The sequence below is a fragment of the Protomyctophum parallelum genome, assembly GCF_964188405.1.
Source record: "Protomyctophum parallelum genome assembly, chromosome: 6".
Classification (NCBI taxonomy): Eukaryota; Metazoa; Chordata; class Actinopteri; order Myctophiformes; family Myctophidae; genus Protomyctophum; species Protomyctophum parallelum.
This window is the reverse complement of record NC_139701.1, coordinates 30140854-30162671: the sequence shown is the minus strand read 5'-3', so window position 1 is coordinate 30162671 and position 21818 is coordinate 30140854. Positions and strand designations below refer to the sequence as shown.

Below are 21818 nucleotides of genomic sequence, written 5' to 3'. Positions count from 1 at the left end.
GGAGACAGACAGACAGACAGACGGGGAGACAGACAGAGAGGGGGAGACAGACAGACAGACAGACAGACAGACAGATGGGGAGACAGACAGAGAGGGGGAGACAGAAGTGATTTGATGCGACAAGACACGTTCCGACATGACATGTTGATCTGGCAGCAAACACAAGCATTACTCCATTGAACCGACCAAGAACACAGATCTCTGTCTCTCTCTCTCTCTCTCTCTCTCTCTCTCTCTCTCTCTCTCTCTCTCTCTCTCTCTCGTTTGCTCTTTCTCGCCCTCATCTTTTTCTTCCTCCCTCATCATATTCTTTCCATCTCTCCCTCTCTCTCTCCCTCCCCCTCTCCCCTCTCTCTCTGTTTGCGTGTGTGTGTGTCTCTCTCTCTCTCTCTCTCTCTCTCTCTCTCTCTCTCTCTCTCTCTCTCTCTCTCTCTCTCTCTCTCTCTCTCTCTCTCTCTGTCTGTCTGTCTCTCTCTCCCCCAGTCTCTCTCTCATCCTCAGCCGAGGCTGAATTAGTTCTCTAGAGTGCTCTTCAAAGGTTTGTTAAAGTTCACATTTCCTGACTGACAGGGATCTATAAGAGGGGGGGGGCCTTCACCTCGGCCCCTCTACCCTCTGCCCACTTCTGAAACGCAGACCGGCTGCCATTTACACTGTTTAGCCATTTAGCTCTGTTCTGGCGCCTTGTGCTCACACCAAGGACCAGAGAGAGAGAGATGCAGCAAGCCAAGCACAGATACTGTAGAAAGAGGAGATATCGGGGTGTACAGTCCGTCTGCAGAACTCAAAGTAGAAATCAATCAAACAGCCCTCCCTTCTTCAAATCCCTGTTAGAGGGTGTTTTTGAGCAAAGACACATTCCAAAGAATGTTGTTTATCCTCGCTGTCGGGATGGAAACCTTGTATGTCCCTAATCGTTAGTTTTCAGTAAATGAAAACAACCTGTTTTCCAATGGATCCAAAATAGTTATTATTTAGTCACAAGCTGTTAATTGCGACCAAAGGTCAAGGAGTGAGATATGTGCCAGTGGTAGCCGGTCAACAAATACTGTACAAACCTTCTGTCGAGCATTACCGTGGCATTGTATTGTGTCACTGTTCATTGTCTCGTCTCTTGTCAATCTCTCCTTTTTAATGCAGCCGGCTAAAACTAGAGTTCTCAACAGGCCCGTAAAATTGAGGCCCGGCCTGTTCCTGTTCTGACATTGCATATGTTGATCTGACCTCATCAAACCCTGTACACTCAAGACATGCTCCTTATATGGCCAGTACAGAATTCATTCCATGTTGATCTGACCCCCCATGCCAAAGCGCCATCGCTCGCACAGCAGTCTGCCGTCAACGAGGCGGATGCGTGCATGCCCTTTAGGGCGAGGTCGCCCCTCGCCCTGTGGTTCTTTTGATTTGTTCAATATTTATAAAACCCACAGACACACTTTTATCACATTTTATTAAGGGAAAAATCCCAAATAGCAAGATAGTCTCCAAAAATATTGAGAAATGTGGAGATACAAGGTTCCTGCCCAACAGTGGTGTCATGTTTAGGAGATGTGATCCTTTTGTGGGCCTATTTTGAAACCTGTGTGTTTTTACATGGGAATGAAGTGTGGTGCTATGTGGGTCTGGGAGATGGGTTGACGGATGGATGGATCATCATTTAACCCTGTGTCCTCTGCTTTCCAGAGAGGAGGAGCATTGATCAACACAGCAGTTACTAAGGTAAGTTTATCTGCGAAGACCACAAATGTTCAACATGCAGCCGCTTAATGCAACAAAAAAAAAGATCCCTCAAATTCATCCAATGCTGTAGAACACACATCCTCTGAAAGGTGCAAGTTCACGTAGCAAAACGATGTAGAAGTAGATAGCCACGCGCACAGCACGATCTGCTCAGTAACTCAAAGTGTGTTGAGGAGCTAAAACCAAATCATTTGACTCTTGTGGACTCGTATGTAAGATGTAATACACATTTTGAACCTTGAATTAAATGCATGTCAGGAATCCTTCCCTCTAGACCTGCCCCTTGTCTTTTTCCTTCAATGTGTTCACTCCCACTTGCATTTCATTTTCATGTAATCATTAGACAATCCAATGCTAATTACTTCTCACCTGCTGTCTTTTGCTCTTGATTAGTGTGAAGGTTTATGTATCAGTCAGTTTCTACAACCCCATTTGCCAGTTTGTCTGGCAAATGGGGTGTATCTTACAATAAATGCACTGACTCTCTGTACATGTACATGTACGTACGTCTGTAATCCAGATGGGGAGACCCCTGTCATTGAACACTCTTTTGCAATGATTATAGATCAGAATTTAGAGCTGTTTAATAAAACAAATCACTTAGCCTACTTTTAAATGCCATTAAAGACAGTGAATAGGAGTGTTTTTGGGCTCTGTTGAATGACCTGTGCCCATGAGGTTGCTTCCAAAGCTATTGAGAGACAGTTACCACAAACTCCCATGAACTGACATTGTAAATGACGAATATGTATATATAATTAAATCAATTAATTTGCGACAACCAAATTAAAATAGCCGATCTACAAGATCACGTTGCAGCTGCCATTCTCACTGCTGCTTAAATATTAGTTTTTCTCTTTTTATTTTTGGAATTTCTAAGATTTCTTGTTTTTCTGAAAATGTATTTGTTTGAGTTTTTAAATAATTAAAAACCTTTTGAAATTATAATCCCAAACTAAATATAGAAAGCGAAGTCGCGACCCATAATAAATGGTCCACAACCCCAATATTGGTCCGGAGTCCAGATCCATTGTTTGGGAACCACGGCTGTCTAGTTTCACACATTGAATCCTCATGATGGGTGTCGAAGAAGCACACGCAATGTCATGAACCATGTGACCGCGATGGTGCGTCGAGATCAAAGAGTGTCGTAACTCTCTATATCAGCGGCTCTGGTGGGTCCCATGGAGGAGAGCCCCTTATGCTGAACGTAACCTTGTCTTGTGTCAGTGTGCAAGATGCTCTTTTTACAGTCTTTTGTCTCTGTGTTTTTGGCCACTGGGATCAAAGCATGTCTTGATGTTACATGAAAGCAGAGTAGCATGTTAATGCAGCATGTTTTGATTAGCTGTGTGTGTGTGTGTGTGTGTGTGTGTGTGTGTGTGTGTGTGTGTGGGGGGGGGTTCTGTGTGTGTGTGTGTGTGTGTGTGTGTGTGTGTTTTTCTCTCTGTCCCAGGCCAAGAGTCATGCAAAAAGGGGCATCCGAGACTTTAAGGGCAGACTCAAAGCAAGGGTGAGCATCTTACACCTTCACACCTCTCAGTGTCACACACTCGTGTGTGCGTGCGTGCACACACACATTCATTAGACATATGTAGGACCTCACAAACCCACATAACTGTCCACACGTACACATCCAGTACATAACAGACACTCTTCCTCATAGGGACAGACAGGGAGGCTGCTTTACATGGAGCGTGCGGTTCTGACGCAGGCTCCTTTAATGGCTTGTGAAACCTGCTTAGCGCTTTGTTCAGGGGCCGTTACATTTTTAACCAGCGTGCCTCTGGCTATGGCCTGTCATGTCATTGGACACCCTCTCTCTCTCCCTCGCGCCTTTATTGTCTGCATATTTCATCAGTGAAGCCCTGTGATTTCCTCAAAGCCAATATAACGACGTGTATGTTTCCATAAGCCCGCTGGCTTTGATAGGGCAATTGCAAGCTTGATGTGTCGGTGGGGGGGGGGACTAAAGATTAAATATGTTCTGCTGTGTACACACAACACACACACACGGCATTCTCCAACTCAAACTACCACAACAAACGTCAGTGTGTTCTCTGCTTATCACACTTCATTCATTTTGTTAAATGGCTGTTAAATGCCTAAATTGTGAGTGTAATTTTGTCTGTACATTATGCATTTGTCACATAGCCAGCCTGTATTTACTCTTGAGTGTGTGTTTGGGGGGGTGATAAATGAGAGGGTGGTAAAGCCGTATCATCCCTATAGCTGACATCACTGACCATATTGTGGGGAAATCCCAACGGGATTACCGTTACATTCACTGGGGCAGTTCCTCGTGGACAGTAATGTTCATCTATTCATTGAATCAAAGCGTTGATCCAATGCTATTTTCTTGTTGTATTTGTGAATAAATAAAAATAATTGGGTATGTGATAAACAACTGATAGTCATTGGCCTCATTATCCAGCCTCGGGCCTGGCTGAGTCTGATACACTGATTCTTGGTTGGATAACCTCAGGCAACAACGAAATGTACAATACCATAGTCCATATGTCCTGAACACTCACTGAAATATCAAAACCACGCCATCAATCAATTAAGTTAATCAATGCATTTTATGAATCAATTTACATATCTCTCACTCACTTTCTCTCACTGTCTCTCTCTTCTTCCCTCTCACCTCTCTCTCTCTCTCCCCTCTCTCTCTCTCTCTCTCTCTCTCTCTCTCTCTCTCTCTCTCTCTCTCTCTCACTCTCTCTCTCTCAGGAAGAGGAGGATGATGGGACGTCCCGTTCTGGGTCTCCCACCAGCACCAACAGCCTCTCTCCAAGGAGACTGCAGAAAATTAGACGGGTAAGAAACACACACATATGCTTACACACACGCACCTACACACACGCACACGCACTGACTGTACACACGCCACCATGTAAAAGCGTCGACAGCACGATGCGTCTGTTCTGGGCCGGGTTCCGTCGTTACCTGACAGACTTGTTACGGCACTCTTCTCTACCTTGTCCACTCCCCCCCTCCATCCCCGCACCCCCTTCTCTCCTCCACATCCCCATGCAGTCATCTCTGTCTGCGCGTCTTTGATGTACATTAGTTTGTCAGGATGCCAGATGTAATCGTTGCCGTCGGGTGAAATCCTTGTATGTCGCCCAGTATCCATTTTCATTTATTTTTTAAATGAAGTGGGGTGCATACTTAGTTTAGACTAGTCATTGGTTAGACATGGCTCGCAATCGATCGGCTATTTTCACTACTTTTGTGCGACTCTTGTATGATGAAGTAGGGCATTCAAAAGTTGAAACATTGGAGATACAAGGTTTGTGCCTGACAGCGGTGTGATGTTTGTGTTCATGTCCGTGTTTCCGTGCGGTGAAACAGTACAGATAGTCCACTAAGCAGCTCCTTTGCTGGTCAGCATTTCCTCTGAAGTGTTGGCTTGTTGTCTACTTTGTAACAGCATTAGAAAATGTGCAAACACGCAGTATTAGACTCGCACAGGGATGTGTAGCGACGGTGTTTCAGTTATACGACAAACTTCTTCATTTCATGGACCCCCAGATTGATATTCACAAGCCCCAGGACCCCCATTTGATACGTTTCTATCTCTGAGACCACAATCTACCAATATGGAATGCTAACTCTGAGAGGGTACAAACAGAACCAAGTGGTTCCATTTGTACACTCTCTGTTACAGACTCAGACTCCTCAAGGACCACTGCGGGTCCCCGCACCCCAGTTTGAGAACCGCTGAGTTATACATCAGTAACACTTGGAGTTGTTACACACTCTGGAAATAGCCGATCTACAAGCTCATTGTGCATCGACCGGGCTGTGAGCTGTAGATTGGCTAGTTTCACTGTGCGACACCGGCACGCAACTAAGTATGAATCAAGCCTTTGCCCACGTATACACCATTAGAACAGTACTTCATAAACTCACACATAGTGTGTGTGTGTGTGTGTGTGTGTGTGTGTGTGTGTGTGTGTGTGTGTGTGTGTGTGTGTGTGTGTGTGTGTGTGTGTGTGTGTGTGTGTGTGTGTGTGTGTGTTGGGGCTGGAGAGTGAGATGGGAGGTGGTCGAGGAGAGGAGAGAAACGGAAATCCCAATTAAGGCTTAGTTTTTTTCTTCGCTTTTTCCCCCTCGAAAATCCTCCTCGGACCCCCCCCCCCCCCACTCACACACACACACACACACACAGTAAAATCCTCAGTGTACATTTCACTCTGAAAGGTAATAAATTGACCCCAAAGGACCGTCCATTAAAAAACCACAGTGAAATGAACACTGAGGATTTTATTGTGCATGCAGAGATTAGCAGCAAGCTTGTGTGTAATGTTCACACACACACACACACACACACACACGCACGCATGTACGTATGCACACACACACACACACACACACACATGCACGCACGTACGTATGCACACACACACACACGCACGTACGTACGTATGCACACACACACACACACACGCACGCACACACACACACACACTCACACACAGATGGACAAACTGTCCATCTGTGTGTGAGTGTGTGTGCACAGTCACATACAGATGGACAGACACACATGCATGTACACACACACACACACACACACACACACACGTACGGACACACACACACACACACACACACACACACAGATGGATAAACACACAACCACACCCCTGAGCCTGTCGTTGATCCCTGTTCATTGCCACAGTAACGGGTCCCCAGGGACCACTGGTGCAGAGACACACAGGACACAGGATGGCATGTCCCAGAGCAGCGCTTACGAGCGTGTGTGTGTGTGTCTGTGTGAGAGCATGCACGTACATGTGTGTGTGTGCATGTGTGCGCGTAAGTGTGATTTCACATAGTCCATCAATTTCAAGGCGGCTGTGTGCAGCGCTCAGTTTGTCTTTCTAGTCCTGTCGTTCTTCCAGCTCCCTGCTTATAGCCTGACTTATACTCTCAGCTCCCTGCTTATAGCCTGACTTATACTCTCAGCTCCCTGCTTATAGCCTGACTTATACTCTCAGCTCCCTGCTTATAGCCTGACTTATACTCTCAGCTCCCTGCTTAAAGCCTGACTTATACTCTCAGCTCCCTGCTTATAGCCTGACTTATACTCTCAGCTCCCTGCTTATAGCCTGACTTATACTCTCAGCTCCCTGCTTAAAGCCTGACTTATACTCTCAGCTCCCTGCTTATAGCCTGACTTATACTCTCAGCTCCCTGCTTAAAGCCTGACTTATACTCTCAGCTCCCTGCTTATAGCCTGACTTATACTCTCAGCTCCCTGCTTATAGCCTGACTTATACTCTCAGCTCCCTGCTTATAGCCTGACTTATACTCTCAGCTTCCTGCTTATAGCCTGACTTATACTCTCAGCTTCCTGCTTATAGCCTGACTTATACTCTCAGCTCCCTGCTTATAGCCTGACTTATACTCTCAGCTCCCTGCTTATAGCCTGACTTATACTCTCAGCTCCCTGCTTATAGCCTGACTTATACTCACAGCTCCCTGCTTATAGCCTGACTTATACTCTCAGCTCCCTGCTTATAGCCTGACTTATACTCTCAGCTCCGTGCTTAAAGCCTGACTTATACTTAGTAGTAGTCTTACAACAGTGTCACAAATAGCAGATCTGCACGTTCAATATGACCAGTTTGCAAAAAATATGGAGATAAGAGGTTTCTGCCCAACAGTAACGATATACATTTTGGTGGTCCCTGACATGAAAAAGAACCACTGCTCGAAAGCATTAAACTGAGACGGTTCACAAAGCCTCAGTGACCGCTGGCTCCCCACCCCACATCCACCCACAGCAGCACCACCCCCGCCCCGTGCATGGAATCGCCTACAGAAAAGATACAGCGGTTTGAAAAGCTGGACGCTCTTCTCTGAGGTCAGAGCTGTCATCAGGGTTGCGGACGGATGATCTGGTTAGAAACCGGCGATGCTTCCTTGATTGAAGCCGTTTTCAGTTTCAGAATCCTGTGGTCCATTGTTTCTCCTCTCCCTCGCCCTCTCTCTCTCTCTTTCTCTCTCTCTCTCTCTCTCTCTCTCTCTCTCGTTCTTTTCTTTCTTATTCTCTCAAATCCAGACTTGAGAAATATCTTTTCAGCATGACTCGCGTACAGTTATTGTCCCTCCTACTACGGTACAATCCTCTAATGAATCCGTCTGACGGTGTACAAAATTAATAGAATGGATCAATGGACCCATTCTCTTACGTTGGTACTCTAAAAGCTGCAATCCATGTAGTTTCATCATGCGCCACCCAGGATTCGAACACACATCTAACGCAAAGGAGACCAAACTCATACCGCAGTTCCAAGACAGAGTCCCTGCTTGGCATTGGGCTCATTAGCTTCAGGCAGTACTAGTTGTTCTACCTGACACCTGGGCCCACGTGTATCAATGAAAGGTATGGTTCAAATAACATACAGTATATTCATTAAGATTTGTTCCGGAAAGCAGCTTTAACTGAGGATTTCACTGTCTCTCTTGTCCTGGGTGTATATATACTGTATATTCCCCCAAACCCAGTCACAGTGGCCGTGCCATTATCCTTACCCAGGTAGCCCTAGTGAAGGCCTGCCTGGCAGATGGAGATGCCCCCCCTGGCCCCTAGGCTGCCTCCTTCCACCATCCCTGCATATTAAAGACCCAGGGAGGCCCATTCATCTGGATAATTCATAGACACTTTCTTCCTGCCGTCAGGAACCCCAGAAATATGAATATGGCGGCTCTGACTGCAGACATTTCCATCCCTCTGCTCGAGGGAAGAAAAAAATCATGCTGTTACCTCTATTCATCATTAATCATTTTTTTTATTTGCCCATGTGTCTGTCCTTGAATCCGAATGAATAATCCCAGACTCGAGCCTTTAATTAATCACAGAACAACAACCAGGGTCATGAAATTCATATTTTAAGCTGCATCTGATCAGTCGAGACGTGCACTTGTGTGAATAAGTGTTGATGTCACGTGCACACTCGTTCCAGCTGTACGCAGAGATGTGGGTGATTCACCATGTTTCCTGAGCTTGTTGATTAAGAATGTGGGAGTCAGCCTCTACCTTGAGAGAACACTGACTTCTTGTGACTTTCAGACATAAATAGGATGTGTGTGTGTGTGTGTGTGTGTGTGTGTGTGTGTGTGTGTGTGTGTGTGTGTGTGTGTGTGTGCGAGTGCGAGTGTGGCTGTGATCGCAACCCTGTGTGATCCAACCTAATCACTTAAGCCCTATTTACTTTGTTAATAGCAAAAATAGCCATACTACAAGCTCACGATGCAATGTGTTGTGAACTTGTAGAGCTGCTTATATATATATATATATATATATATATATATATTGCAATCTTTTTTGCCTCTTATCAAATTTGATCGAAGAGATAAACGGACAGACATACCTTATTGAATTAAGTTGTCATGGCAGTACCATAGTTATGAAACACATTACAGATACAGAAAAAACTCAAAAAAGAGAAACCACTGTATGTCTAAGAGTAATAAAATAATTTTACTTGCTTGGGATTGGCCCTGGATTTCCCTCTGTGTTGACATGTGAAAATAGGCATGCCCATTTTGTAAGTGGTTAAAGTGGGGTACATTGTATGTACAGTACAATGTGGTTGTGTTTTCGCGTCCCCATCCTTAACGCCGCTAACAACCTTCCTGCTTCCAGCAGAGAGGCCAAGAATGAGTCCAACAGAGTGACCCATTGTTGAGCATGTGACAGCCAGCAGGCTTGTGGTCGCAGGTTGACACTCCATGCTCTGGTTGTGACACCCTCACTTCACCACGTTAAGACCCATTCAGACCATATAGTAGACCGTCTGCTATTATCGCTGTGTGACACCGTCGTACAGTACGTGCCACAGAGCATACATTAGGCAGGAATAACAGCAGCACAGCCCAGGATGGATGAGAAACATGGAGCTAACTCACATATTGTGTGTGTGTGTGTGTGTGTGTGTGTGTGTGTGCGTGTGCGTGTGCGTGCGTGCGTGTGCGCGGGGGGTATGTGCAAGCGTATGCACATGTCATCACAGAGAGAATGTTTACGTGTGCTTGGCTAATAACATATACAGTACACATGGATAGTGTAGCAGTGTGTGGTGACTCTGTTATAATTGGAGAATGCATGTCATCTGCATGGTGATCATTTCAGGAACTGTCAGTCTTGGTGCGTTGCGTGTGCACATACACACGTGTACTTGTGTGTATGTGCATTCCATGTTTTGCCTTTCAGTAACACTTGACTAGAGATGTTGCTCATAAGGCATAAGCACATTATGTGTGCAATATCATCGGAATATGTAAGGATGGGCATTAACGCACAACTGCACAGCTACAGTAATAACAATCTCAACCTAGTCACAGATTGATAAACTACTGTACTGTATATTATAATATAGCTAGATAGTTATATAGAGCATTATAATGTATGCATGCCATTTTTTGGCAATCCAATACATGCAATAACATGCTTTGATTCCTCATCAAGTTAAAGTAAATAATTCCTCTCAATTCCCATGTAATTGCAGATTTTGCCTCTGGATAATGCTTAATTTATGCTCTGTCGCTCGTTGAAGGTAGCAGATCTGCAAGCGCAGACAAGTTTGTAGATCAGCTATTTTTGGTGTGCGTCACCATCACACGGACGGAGCATAAACCATCCTTTGGGTCCTTTCCTCCTCCAGAGACCTGTTCGGTTCTTGGCTGAAACCAAAGTGCCATCTCCTGGCTCCTTTGAGGCACTGCACCCATTCACATCTGTACACAATCCACTGGGTGATTTTACTGGACGAGTATAGCTTTCTAACAGTGCGAATAATGTCTTTTTCCCTCTTTTAAGATGGGCCCTTTTGTAAAAGAGAAGGGCGTGTGCTTTCAGCAGTAGCCAGTTGGAGAGGCGAGCAGTCGCTCCTGGCTCTAACACCGTCTCTGTCACTCTTTATGTTTTTATGTCTTTTTCTTCTTCTTTCTTTCATTCTATGAGCTGATCTTAAACAGGCATGCACAGAGTTGGCCGTGCTTCTGCAGAGCCTCTGCCTCTCCCTGAGGTTTGTTTGCGTTTTCCAGGCATCTCTTCGCGTATCCTGCCAAGCTGTGAGATCAGTGCCCACTCAGAAATACCATATGAAATGTATAACGTAAGGTGGGCTATTAAAGTCTTCCAGCGTTTGGCCCCCGTCGCAGAGAGGCAGCGTCGTTCCGCACAACCAGTCATGCAAGGAAGGAAGGGAATGGGAGAGAGAGAGAGTTTATTTCTCCAAATACTTCTACCGAAATGGACGGTGATGACTATTTTCCTCTCATAACTGCAGAAATGAAATATAGATTTATTGAATCACTTATAAAGACTTTCCCCAGGTCCCTTAAATAGATTTCATTCATTTGGCTGTTACATTTGGAAGCTAAGTGTAAAAAAGGAAAAAGAATAATCTTTGAATTGGGGCATTACTGTATTTACCAATCGGACCCTCATTTCCTCACCTCAAACTAGAAACGTAAAGCCATGTAACCTGTACTAAACACTTTGCAGCTACATTACTGTTGCGACTTTCTTTTTGCAAAGACTAGACTGGTGGAAATTGCTAGTCATTTATTTCTTTTCGTCAGGTGCCCGGATAAAAAAAAAAGCAAAAGTAATGGTTTTGAATGACTTCCACAAAATGTAGTAATGAAGACTGAATGCTTCCTTTTATAGCAGCAGCTTACCATTCAAGAGCCGCACAGATCTGAAGCTGATTTTACTGTGTTCTCAGCGTGACACAAGTGACTTTCGCCACACTATGAGACGTTGCCACATTTAACTTAATAGCCTGACCCTTTTTATGATTTCTTTAGCTCCCGTTAAACTGCTGCATCTTTTACTTGGCTCTTTACCCCTGCTCTTTGCATAATGTGTGTGTGTCTGTGTGTCTGTGTGTCTGTCTGTGTCTAAGAAAAACAGCGAGAGGAACAGTGATGTCTGTCACTGACAGTAGACATTTGGATGGAATTTAATTAAAAGTTTATTTTCACCTTTCAGTTTCCCATTACGGCAAGGGTGACATAGAATATGCATAACTATGTGTTGGTTTGCTGGGTCAGGCTTTGGCTGTGTTTTATGATGTGCCTGGACCAGAGAGGTAGTCTATAGGACATAGAGTATTTACACTAGAAAATATTAAACCTACGTTTGAGAAGCCCTTTTTTAGTAAGTTATTTGCAATAATTTGCTCTCAAATGTACTGTGCCTACAATTAGCTTTTAAAAACTTACTGTATACCATTTGATGGAAAAGGGACTTTCTTTTTCACGCCTCTGGTGAAATTGAGGAACTATGTAAATTATTTCACAAAAGTAGCATAAAACTCTGTGGCACATGGAGAATGAAACACTAATTTATTGGAAAGCATTGCAGCTTAACAGCCTCTTAAAGGGTCACAGCTAAGAGAGGGAAAGACAAATTGATGAAGCAATGAAGTGAAGTACCATCCATTAATTGCTCCCCGTGGAACTTCCTCTTTGCCCGAGTGCACCGAGGCTGTAATAGAGATCAGAGGCCCAGCCTCCATGACCTGCGTCTGCATGTGTTTGGGTTCACCTTGCTTTAATAAACACCTAGACACAGAGAGGGGCCCCCCGCTTCCCTAAACGCAGACCATGACACAAATGAACTGGCTAAATGGATCCAAGCACCGTGACGTATATCCATCCAACTACATGGATATAATGCGGCTATGTGTGAGTGTGAATGGAGGCATACACCGGTACATTTGTATGCGATGCATGTCTCCCAAAACGATAGCGCTTCTTCACCAGCCGACCAAAGTGTCTCGCAGGTGCATCTCCATTCTCCAGTCGCCCCCCCCCCCCCAGCCCCCCTCACCCCACCCCGAGTCTCGCTGGCTGGCACGCCGGCCTGGGCCCAGATTTACAGCCCTGACACAGGAATCCATTAAATGCTGTTTAGGGATCCCAGGCCCGAGCCCCTCTGAAATCTCTTTCATTATAGCTGCGAGCTACCATGGAGGGGGAGCGGGCCGGCCAATCAGCGCTGCCACCACATGTGTTCATGTTTAGCCCGATGGCTGAGGGGCTTAAGTGGCCGCTGCACACATTTCTCCTCCGCTGGCTTTTATGGAGAAAATGGCACTTTAACTCTTTGTGTTTTGTGTGTGTGTGTGTGTGTGTGTGTGTGTGTGTGTATTACTATACTTGCGTGTGCCAAATGTCCCCATAGGTATAGTCGAATTTGAGAAATAGTCCATACAAGTACATGTAATGTACTTGCATGGACATTTCCTGGTTCTCACAAGAGAAAATGGTTGTTATTTTTAAACCAGATTTTTTAGAAGTGGAACAGATTCAGGTTAGGATTAAACATTTAGAGGTTCGGTTTATGGGTTACAGTTGAGGTTATGCCTGATTTATAGTTCATGCGTCATGCACTGAAAATGGAAGATATACAAGCAGATCTACAAGCTTTCGGCTTTAGGTTTCGTGTTAAAAATTGAAATATAATTCTGTGTGTGTGTGTGTGTGTGTGTGTGTGTGTGTGTGTGTGTGTGTGTGTGTGTGTGTGTGTGCGTGTGCGCAACTCTCTTCTCTGGCCGATCGGAGGCCTTAAATGAGGCCAGGCCAGCCACACGTTACATTCCGGCTGTCTGGCTGGCACTGTGTCAGCTAATCAGGACCGGCTTGGTGCGCTATTCAAGTCCCCACCACCCGCCCGCCCCGCCCCCACAGCCACACCCCAGCCCACACGTCATCCTCTGGGACTTTAAGGTCTCTCTCCCCACCTCTCAATGTTTCCTAGCCTTCCTTCCTTCTTGCCCTCCCTCCCTCCCTTCCTTCCTTCCCTGTTGTTCCCTCGCCACTTCTCTTGTGTGTTCCCGATGTCGTGTTCCACTTTTCATCTGTTCTTCAACTTCTTTCTCTCATTCTCGTCTCGCTCTCTCGCTAACCCGCCCACCCGGCCGCCACCACAGTGCAAACATAACAAACATACACAGTGTATTCTTCTTAAGCCCACCTCATCTCCTTCATGGCCCTTTGGGGGTTGTAAAGGACCCCTCCCACAGTGATAGGCTTTGATAATGTGGCGAGCATGCGTTTATAGGGAAACACACAGAGACGCACATGAAGGCGGGGCTAAGCAGGGGTGGGGGGGACGGGTGGGGAGGACGCTGGGGGAGAAGAAAAAAACAAACACATTCCTCCCTCGTAAGAATAAGTAACATTTTAATGCTAACGTGTGTGAAGAGACACTGGTGGCAACAGAAAGAAGTACAAGAGAGTGCAGTAGAAACTGAGGGCAGATGGAGCAATGGTGGAGCCACCAACAGGAATAAGATAAATGGAATGAACGAGAGATTGTGGACAAAATACAAAGTAAAGGGATGAGTCGCTTAAATAGAAAAAAGGTAGCTTATGCACGCGCACACACACACACACACACACACACACACACACACACACACACACGTACGTGTGTGTGTTTAGCAGTGGAAGGCATGTTAATAAGCGGCCCAGGGCAGATCTGTGCTCCCATTGGGAGGGCCCTGCCCTGCTCTGTAAAGCCTCTCTCTCTCTCTCTCTTCTTTAACCTGCCTAGTAAACATGGTACACAGGTGGCTTATTAAACCCACGGTGTCAGACAACTACACTTCACACCGATCACTCACTGCCGCTCTGCACTGACAAATAAAATGAGCTCATATGTATGGCCAGTACAAAAACATATAGGCAGCCAAGTACTCAGTTGTTTTACTCAAGTATAAATAGTAATTATATCACAATGTAGAAATACTCTGTTACAACATTAGTAAGTATAAAGTGCTGACAAATGGACTTAGTTACACACTCAAGTAAAGTAAAAGTACCTCAAAGTTGTCCTAAAGTACAGTGCTTGCCAAGCGTATAGTGACGTCAGTCAGCCATAATAATCTTGCTACAGTATAGTACGTGCTGCAGTATCTATATGTAGTGATGGTGATTCACAGTCTGCAGTGAGTTGGATTAAATTCTGTTGAGGGTCTTACCGGTAGTCATGTGATGCAAACTGGTCTCCGTACGTCACAGGATGCGGTCGCACTGTGGTATGCACAGCAAAGCCATGTCTTCACTGCTGTTTTGGCAGAAACCTTGTATCTCTGTTTTTCAACTATTTACGTTTTTTTCTTTTCCACTTAAAATGTCACACTTGTATAGTGTCAAGCAAAAAGTGGTGAAAATATCACATCTACAAGCTCACTGTGAGCTTGTAGACCGGCTATTTTCACCAGTTTGGAACATTTTTGTCTCCACCAGGCCGAAGGCATGTGGGGAGAGTATGTTTTGCACTCCGTCCGTCCGTGTGTCCGTCCGTCCGTCCGTGTGTGTGTGTGTGTGTCCGTCCGTCCGTCCGTGTGTCAGTGAGCAGCTAATCTCGGCCACCGTTAACCCGGTCGATGCCAAATTTTGCACACACACTCCCTGGATGACAACGATGAACCTCTGCCCCAAACTTTCCAGAACGGCCTGTTATAGCGCCACCAGGAGGCCGCTTTGTGCAAAACAAGTTTTTGCACAGTACACCTACAGATTTTGTCCAAACATCACGCAAATTGGTACACAGTCTCTAGAGCCATTCAACGAAACCGGTCTTTCAGATTTCTCACACTCCATCCTGATTGGTTAAGATTGGCTTCCAAAGTTCACAGGAGTGCTCAGTTTCAAACAAAATGCTGCAAATCATGAACACATCGCGTGATTTCCGTGAAATTCTGCACCCACATTCCCACTAGGCCGAGGACGAAATGCCACATGAACAATTTCAACTCAGACTCAAGGTGGCGCTATAACTGGCCGAAAAGTGTTTTTACCTCTAACTGCACGGATCTGTGGATAACTTTGTATGCCAACTCCCTAGAGGCCAAGGAAAAACCTTTGCCTGGAATTTTTCACATCTGCTCTTTATAGCGCCACCAGGAGGCCGACATATGTAAAACACATTTTCTATTATTACTCCTTCAGATTTTATCCAAATTTCACGCAAATCGGTATACACTATCTCCATAGTCATGTGATCAACACGGAGCGGCACCATTTCCCATCTTCCATCCTGATTGGCTAAGATTGGCTTCCAAAGCTCACACGATTCGTCCATTTCGAAAAAAGGCCACAAATCACAAACACAGTGTGCAATTTCCCTTAAATTATACACGCACATTTTCACTAGGCCGAGGACGACATGCCACAATTTTTTCCTCAAAATCAGCCTCACGGTGGCGCTATAACAGGCCAATTCCTGTTTTTAGCTATAACTGCATCGATCTGTATACAACTTATGTATGCACACATGGAAAAACATTGTACCTGCATCCCTCCAACACGAACCTCCGGCCCAAATCTTCCTCAACAGCCTGTTATAGCGCCACCATGAGGCCACAGCCTGACCTGCCCTGGTGGAGACCTGTGCCGATTGGCACTTTGTCTAGTTAATTTCTGTTCCCTGAAAAGTTTCTACAGCCACAATATCATACTGAGACTCCACTTGTGTCTGTCATAGAGAATTACACACAAACACACACACGCACGCGCGCGCGCACACGGTTAATCCCCACCTCTCTCTGTGTGTGAGTACTCTGGTTCACTGTGTGTGTTGTTGTCAGCAGCAGAACTTCAACAAGTCCCCCATGGGTTTGGGCCTCGGCCTTGACGATGATGATCTGGACACAGCAAGCAAGTAAGGCTCTCTATACAACACCCCATTATCTGTGTAGGTTTCATGTTATATGCATATAATTGATGACAGTTTCAACATATTTATTAAATGTGTGCGAGTATATTAATTGTACTATTTTTGCATTGCAATTGTATTTAAGACCCCAGACACATCTGATCTTCTGTTTATTTATGATGATACTGCCCCCCTGTGGTCATAGTTGGAATCGGCGTTAACTGTCATTCTCTGCCACAGCTATTGTGAGTGTTTTGAACAGTTAGTCATGTTCTCGTAAATGTTCTCTAAAATCACTGTTTCTCAAAGTGGCGTCCTGAGATCCCCAGGGGTCCTTGAGGGGGTTCCCAGCTAATTTCTGTTTTGGGTCTCAAGCTAAAAGATTTGGGAACCATTACTATAGAACATTCGTTTTTATGATCAGTACTTTAATTGGATTTATTTTTACAAATACTGAAAACTGAAAAAACAAACACAGGCAGCAACAACAACATCAGAATACGTATGCATGGACATTATGTCTGTATCACAGGAACATAACGTAAGATAAAACAAGGATAGACAAGATGAACAAATAAAAATAAATCAAATTAAAAGTTTAAATTAGTTTACACGACCAAACACGCAGCATCATCAACCGTATCATATGTATACTAATACAGTAAACAATCAAAAGGGCATTGCCTGACCATGGATCACATCAAGGACCTGCAACATGACTGAGGAACACGTTCCACTTCGAATCATATTTATCCAACTGATTATTCTGGTAGTTGGTTTTAACATTAGACTAGCTGACCACCTCGGACAGCAGGAGATGATGACACTTCCTTTTCTCGTCCAATCATAGGATCTCGTCGGAGGACAGCGGCGAGGTGCCGTCCTACACGGAGGACAGCGACGACTCCTATTCGCTGGACCTGGACACGGAGCCGTCGCGCACCGGCCAGATGAACCTGCTGGAGGAGATCCTGGACTCGCTCAACACCACGGCGGTGGAACAAGGCAAACTCAGTGGAGCCAAGAGCCTGGACTTCTTCCACTCCATGGAGGAGCTGGATTACACTGGTCCGGTAGGTCCCTGGTTCATGGAGGAGCTGGATTACACTGGTCCGGTAGGTCCCTGGTTCATGGAGGAGCTGGATTACACTGGTCTGGTACTGTAGGTCCCTGGTTCATGGAGGAGCTGGATTACACTGGTCTGGTACTGTAGGTCCCTGGTTCATGGAGGAGCTGAATTACACTGGTCCGGTAGGTCCCTGGTTCATGGAGGAGCTGGATTACACTGGTCCGGTAGGTCCCTGGTTCATGGAGGAGCTGAATTACACTGGTCCGGTAGGTCCCTGGTTCATGGAGGAGCTGGATTACACTGGTCTGGTACTGTAGGTCCCTGGTTCATGGAGGAGCTGAATTACACTGGTCCGGTAGGTCCCTGGTTCATGGAGGAGCTGGATTACACTGGTCCGGTAGGTCCCTGGTTCATGGAGGAGCTGGATTACACTGGTCCGGTAGGTCCCTGGTTCATGGAGGAGCTGGATTACACTGGTCCGGTAGGTCCCTGGTTCATGGAGGAGCTGGATTACACTGGTCTGGTAGGTCCCTGGTTCCCCATCAGTGGGCGGGGCGGGATCCATTTTTATGGGTTGCACGTAAATATCTTGTGTACAATTTGTTTTACAATTATTTAAAAAACATTTTCAGAAATAAATAAATCAATCAACAATAAAGAATAAACCTGCACGGTGAAGCAGCAACGTTTTATTCAAGAAGCAACCCTTGGGTCACAAATGGTCCTCAAGTCATGTGGATGAATTTGATATATGGTTTGTGGTATATAGTCGTATAGATTTATCCACTGTCTGACAATCTGTGCCTGACAGCAGGGCCTAGTGACTTTAGTCTCTTCGTTATTATTATTTTTGGATAGTACAGTTTAGAATGACAGGAAACAGGGAGAGAGACCGGGAGAGAGACGCAACTCGCTGTCAGGCTGCATTAGAACCATGTGACGTTCTTGTGTATTTATTGTAAATTTACAGTCTTGCGTTGGTTTGCATCATTGTAATTCAACAGATGCATGTCATCTCGTATTGATACAATAGGCTGTACTGCAGACTGACAGACGTACAGGCTTACTTTTTTGCCTACGCACCGGTAAGATGTTTTTGTTCTAGGTGTGCAGAACGACAAGAAATAAGAAATTAAAAGGAATTCCATAAATTAAAACATTTAAATGTTTTAAATTTTTTATCCATTGAAACACACGTTATTTTGACATTTCCTAATAGTAACGATATGCACGATATATACATACATACTGTACACATGCACAAGAACATAAAGCCATACATTTCTGCACCCCTAATCCTGCCAAGGTTGTGCAATACTTCTTATACCTATATCTTATTTCCATTGATCTCCTCTGATCCAGAACAAGGCTTCCAGAGAGTGCACTCCAGCGGATGGCAGTGGCTCCTGTGGGGGGGGTGAGCAGGGAGGCTGGAATATGGGCCAGGATGACAGCGCAGTCCACGGCAAACATTTACCCCCCTCCCCGCGCAGACTAGTCAATAACCCATGTCTGAAGGTGTCTCACAACCGCACAGCCTCCACCCCGCACACGGCTGACACCCAGCACACAGCCTCCACCCAGCATACGGTGGTCTCCAGGCCTCCGTCGGGGCGGTGGCGTCGCCCCACCATGGAGCCACCCCCTCCCCCTGTATCTCCTGACGCTTCGCAACAAGGAGACTGCTTCAGCTATTCTCCCTCACTGTCCCGCAGACCCACAGACAGCCCACCACCGTCTCCTACTCTGTCCACGGTCAGCAGACCCACAGGCAGCCCACCACCGTCTCCCACTCTGTCCACGGTCAGTTCTCCTCCTCAGCCGTCGTGTACCTCCTCTTACTCCCCTCCGCCGGTGGGACGATGTCGGACCATCTCGGATCCCCAGCCGGCCCCCGAGCCTTCCCAGGCCCCGAACCTCACGGCCTCCACCAGCATCCTGAGGAGGAAGGTGCTGTCCAAGGAGACTGTCAGACAATACCAGGAAAAGGCCTTTCTGGGGCACGGCGGCCGCGGGCGCATGTCTGCTATACCGATCCCTTGGGAGAGAGAGGGAGGCTCCGAGGAGACGGCTCCGGGGCGAGGTCAGGCCAGGGGGCCCGTGGCAGCTGGCGTCCAGGAAAAAGGCCTCCTGGAGGAGATTGAGTCCATGTGTCACCTGAGCACAGCCTTCAATAGCAGCCTAGATCTCTCTCAAGGCCAGTGTTACTCCAACAAGAGCCACAGTCCTCAGTCGCAGGCCCAGGGCAAGGCCACTGACAAATCTGAGGACACTCACCTATAAAATGACATACTGAGTCTTTTTGTATCATTCTGAATTCTTGGAGCACAAGTTAGCCACATGAACCCTAGCATCCCTATTCTGTCTGGGGTGAACATTCAGCGAAAATAGCAGATCTACAAGCTCACAACATGACATTGTCAGCTTGTAGCTTGGCTATGGCTACAAGTCAAAGATATTTAGCTTAGAACAAAGACAGGAAGGAGCTTAGTATATAGAGCACTGGAGAACTCCGGTCAACTTAGTATAGGGTTTAATAGGTCTGCCTCAAAGCACAGATAAAGGATCAGTAAACATTCAGGTTTCAGAACACAACAACCCACTCTGGACCAAACATGACGTCACAGTCGGCACACTTTTATTCCACATAATTTAGCTGGTACTCCCTAGCCCCCCCCCCACTCACAAACACCTTCAGTGAACTAATAATAAAGACATAAAACGGATCAGAATACAATATTCTGAGGGTTGAATATTGATGATCTGACAGTTATGGATGATCTGACAATTATGGATCTGACAGTTATGATTCTGACCTCTGCAGAAAAGAATGCAGATGTTCTGTAGCTCGGTACATTGCCAGGATGGATAAGGGATCACTTCAACCTCATGCACACCCCCCATCAGTGTTCCAAACATTTCACACGGTAAAAACTGAATTTTGCACTAGTACATTTAGGATGTACTGTACTACTTTGATCACTGCTACCTGGTACTAAGATCACTGTGTTTTGAGTGAGAGAAACGAAAACAGACACTTTAAGATTGTTTGGACACAAGCTCAGTTCAGACATTTTGCATTTATTCCTATCGCTATGCCTTAAATGAGGTGTGATTTGTTTCTGTACTTGGAGGTACTTGGTTATCAGAATGAGCGCCAGGTGCCTTCAGATCAGAAATGGATAAAAAACAAACAAAAAAAGCTTTCATGTGATAAAGAGACTACGCAGCCCTCTATCTAACCGGATAAATAGAATCGTTTGTGTGTGTTTTACGCTTTGAGATGCCGTTTTAGTTGCATTCCAGATAATCAGATACTTATATTTAGACATGTATTTATCTCTCTCTCCCTCTCTCTCTCGTGTACGTAAAGCAGACTCGAGCCTGATTTATACGTGATCGTACAGTGGTGTCCCCCTGCGAAAAGAGCTACAAGCTCTCAAAAAACGAACATTGTGACGTTACAGATCGGCTATTTTTGGCACGGGACCTGTGGTAAACAGTGGTGTATAACTTAGGCATCAGGGGTGTTGGTCCTGTCGTCCTCTGGTACATCTTCATCCTGAAAACAAGGCCAGGAATAGGAGTTTGTGATGTAGTGGTGTACTGTATGCTCCACACAATGCAAAATCATGAGTGTTAATTTAACTCCGAGAGCGTAACAATTGAAGCCACAGAGCTTTATATTTATGTTCAGGCTTTTGCAGTGTACTTGGATCAGTTGCTCAGAGTCCCTTCTCTTCCTAGCTCTCTCCCTCTCTCTACCTCTTCTATCTCATTTTCGTCCACAAACACATACACACGACGCACATGCGCGGAAATGTAATGAAATGCAAGCTCTGTCCTCCGAGTTTAGAGACACTGTAATTTAATGCAATGCTTGATGATTATACTGTAACGAAGCAATACCCTTCTCAGAGAGAGGTTCTATAGATTGTTAACCACGTGATTTAAAATGAAAAAAAAAAATCACATTTCTCCCATGGAGAGAATGCTACGCTTCCAGAGATTGCGGGTTCCCATGATGCCTGCACCGCCACAAAACCAATAGAAAACGAGAAGGCGGTTTCTGTAGCGCTTTTGTCGGGATTATGTTTATGGTTAGTTGTTCCTTGTGATTTATGCCAGACGCCAGTTGGTATGGCGGTTTAACAGCGGCTCTTTGAGCGCTGCTCTGCATAAATGATTTGCCCATAAAGTGTTTGGCCGTTCCTAAAAGGCCTTGAAACGCAAAGGAATTCCCCCCTCCTCCCCAAAACGACTCAAGAGAACAATCCCTTGACAGGCCTTTATTTCATTCAGAACACAAAAAAAGGCATT

General features: G+C 45.6%; 1 protein-coding gene across 4 annotated transcripts in view; it reads left to right on the top strand.

The window, feature by feature from the left end:
• Window positions 1–20858, top strand: part of dennd1b (DENN/MADD domain containing 1B) — a 147847-nt gene extending 126989 nt beyond the window's left edge. For 3 of the 4 annotated variants that reach the window (XM_083766410.1, XM_083766409.1, XM_083766407.1), the window contains 6 exons: window positions 1684–1719; window positions 3197–3253; window positions 4474–4560; window positions 16362–16435; window positions 17280–17502; window positions 18861–20858. In XM_083766410.1, the coding sequence (XP_083622536.1) occupies window positions 1684–1719; window positions 3197–3253; window positions 4474–4560; window positions 16362–16435; window positions 17280–17502; window positions 18861–19781 (1398 nt within the window). In that variant the 3' untranslated portion in view covers window positions 19782–20858. The remainder of the gene's footprint in view (window positions 1–1683; window positions 1720–3196; window positions 3254–4473; window positions 4561–16361; window positions 16436–17279; window positions 17503–18860) is intronic. The other variant, XM_083766408.1, reaches the window with a different exon arrangement.
• The last annotated feature ends 960 nt before the right edge of the window (window positions 20859–21818 follow it).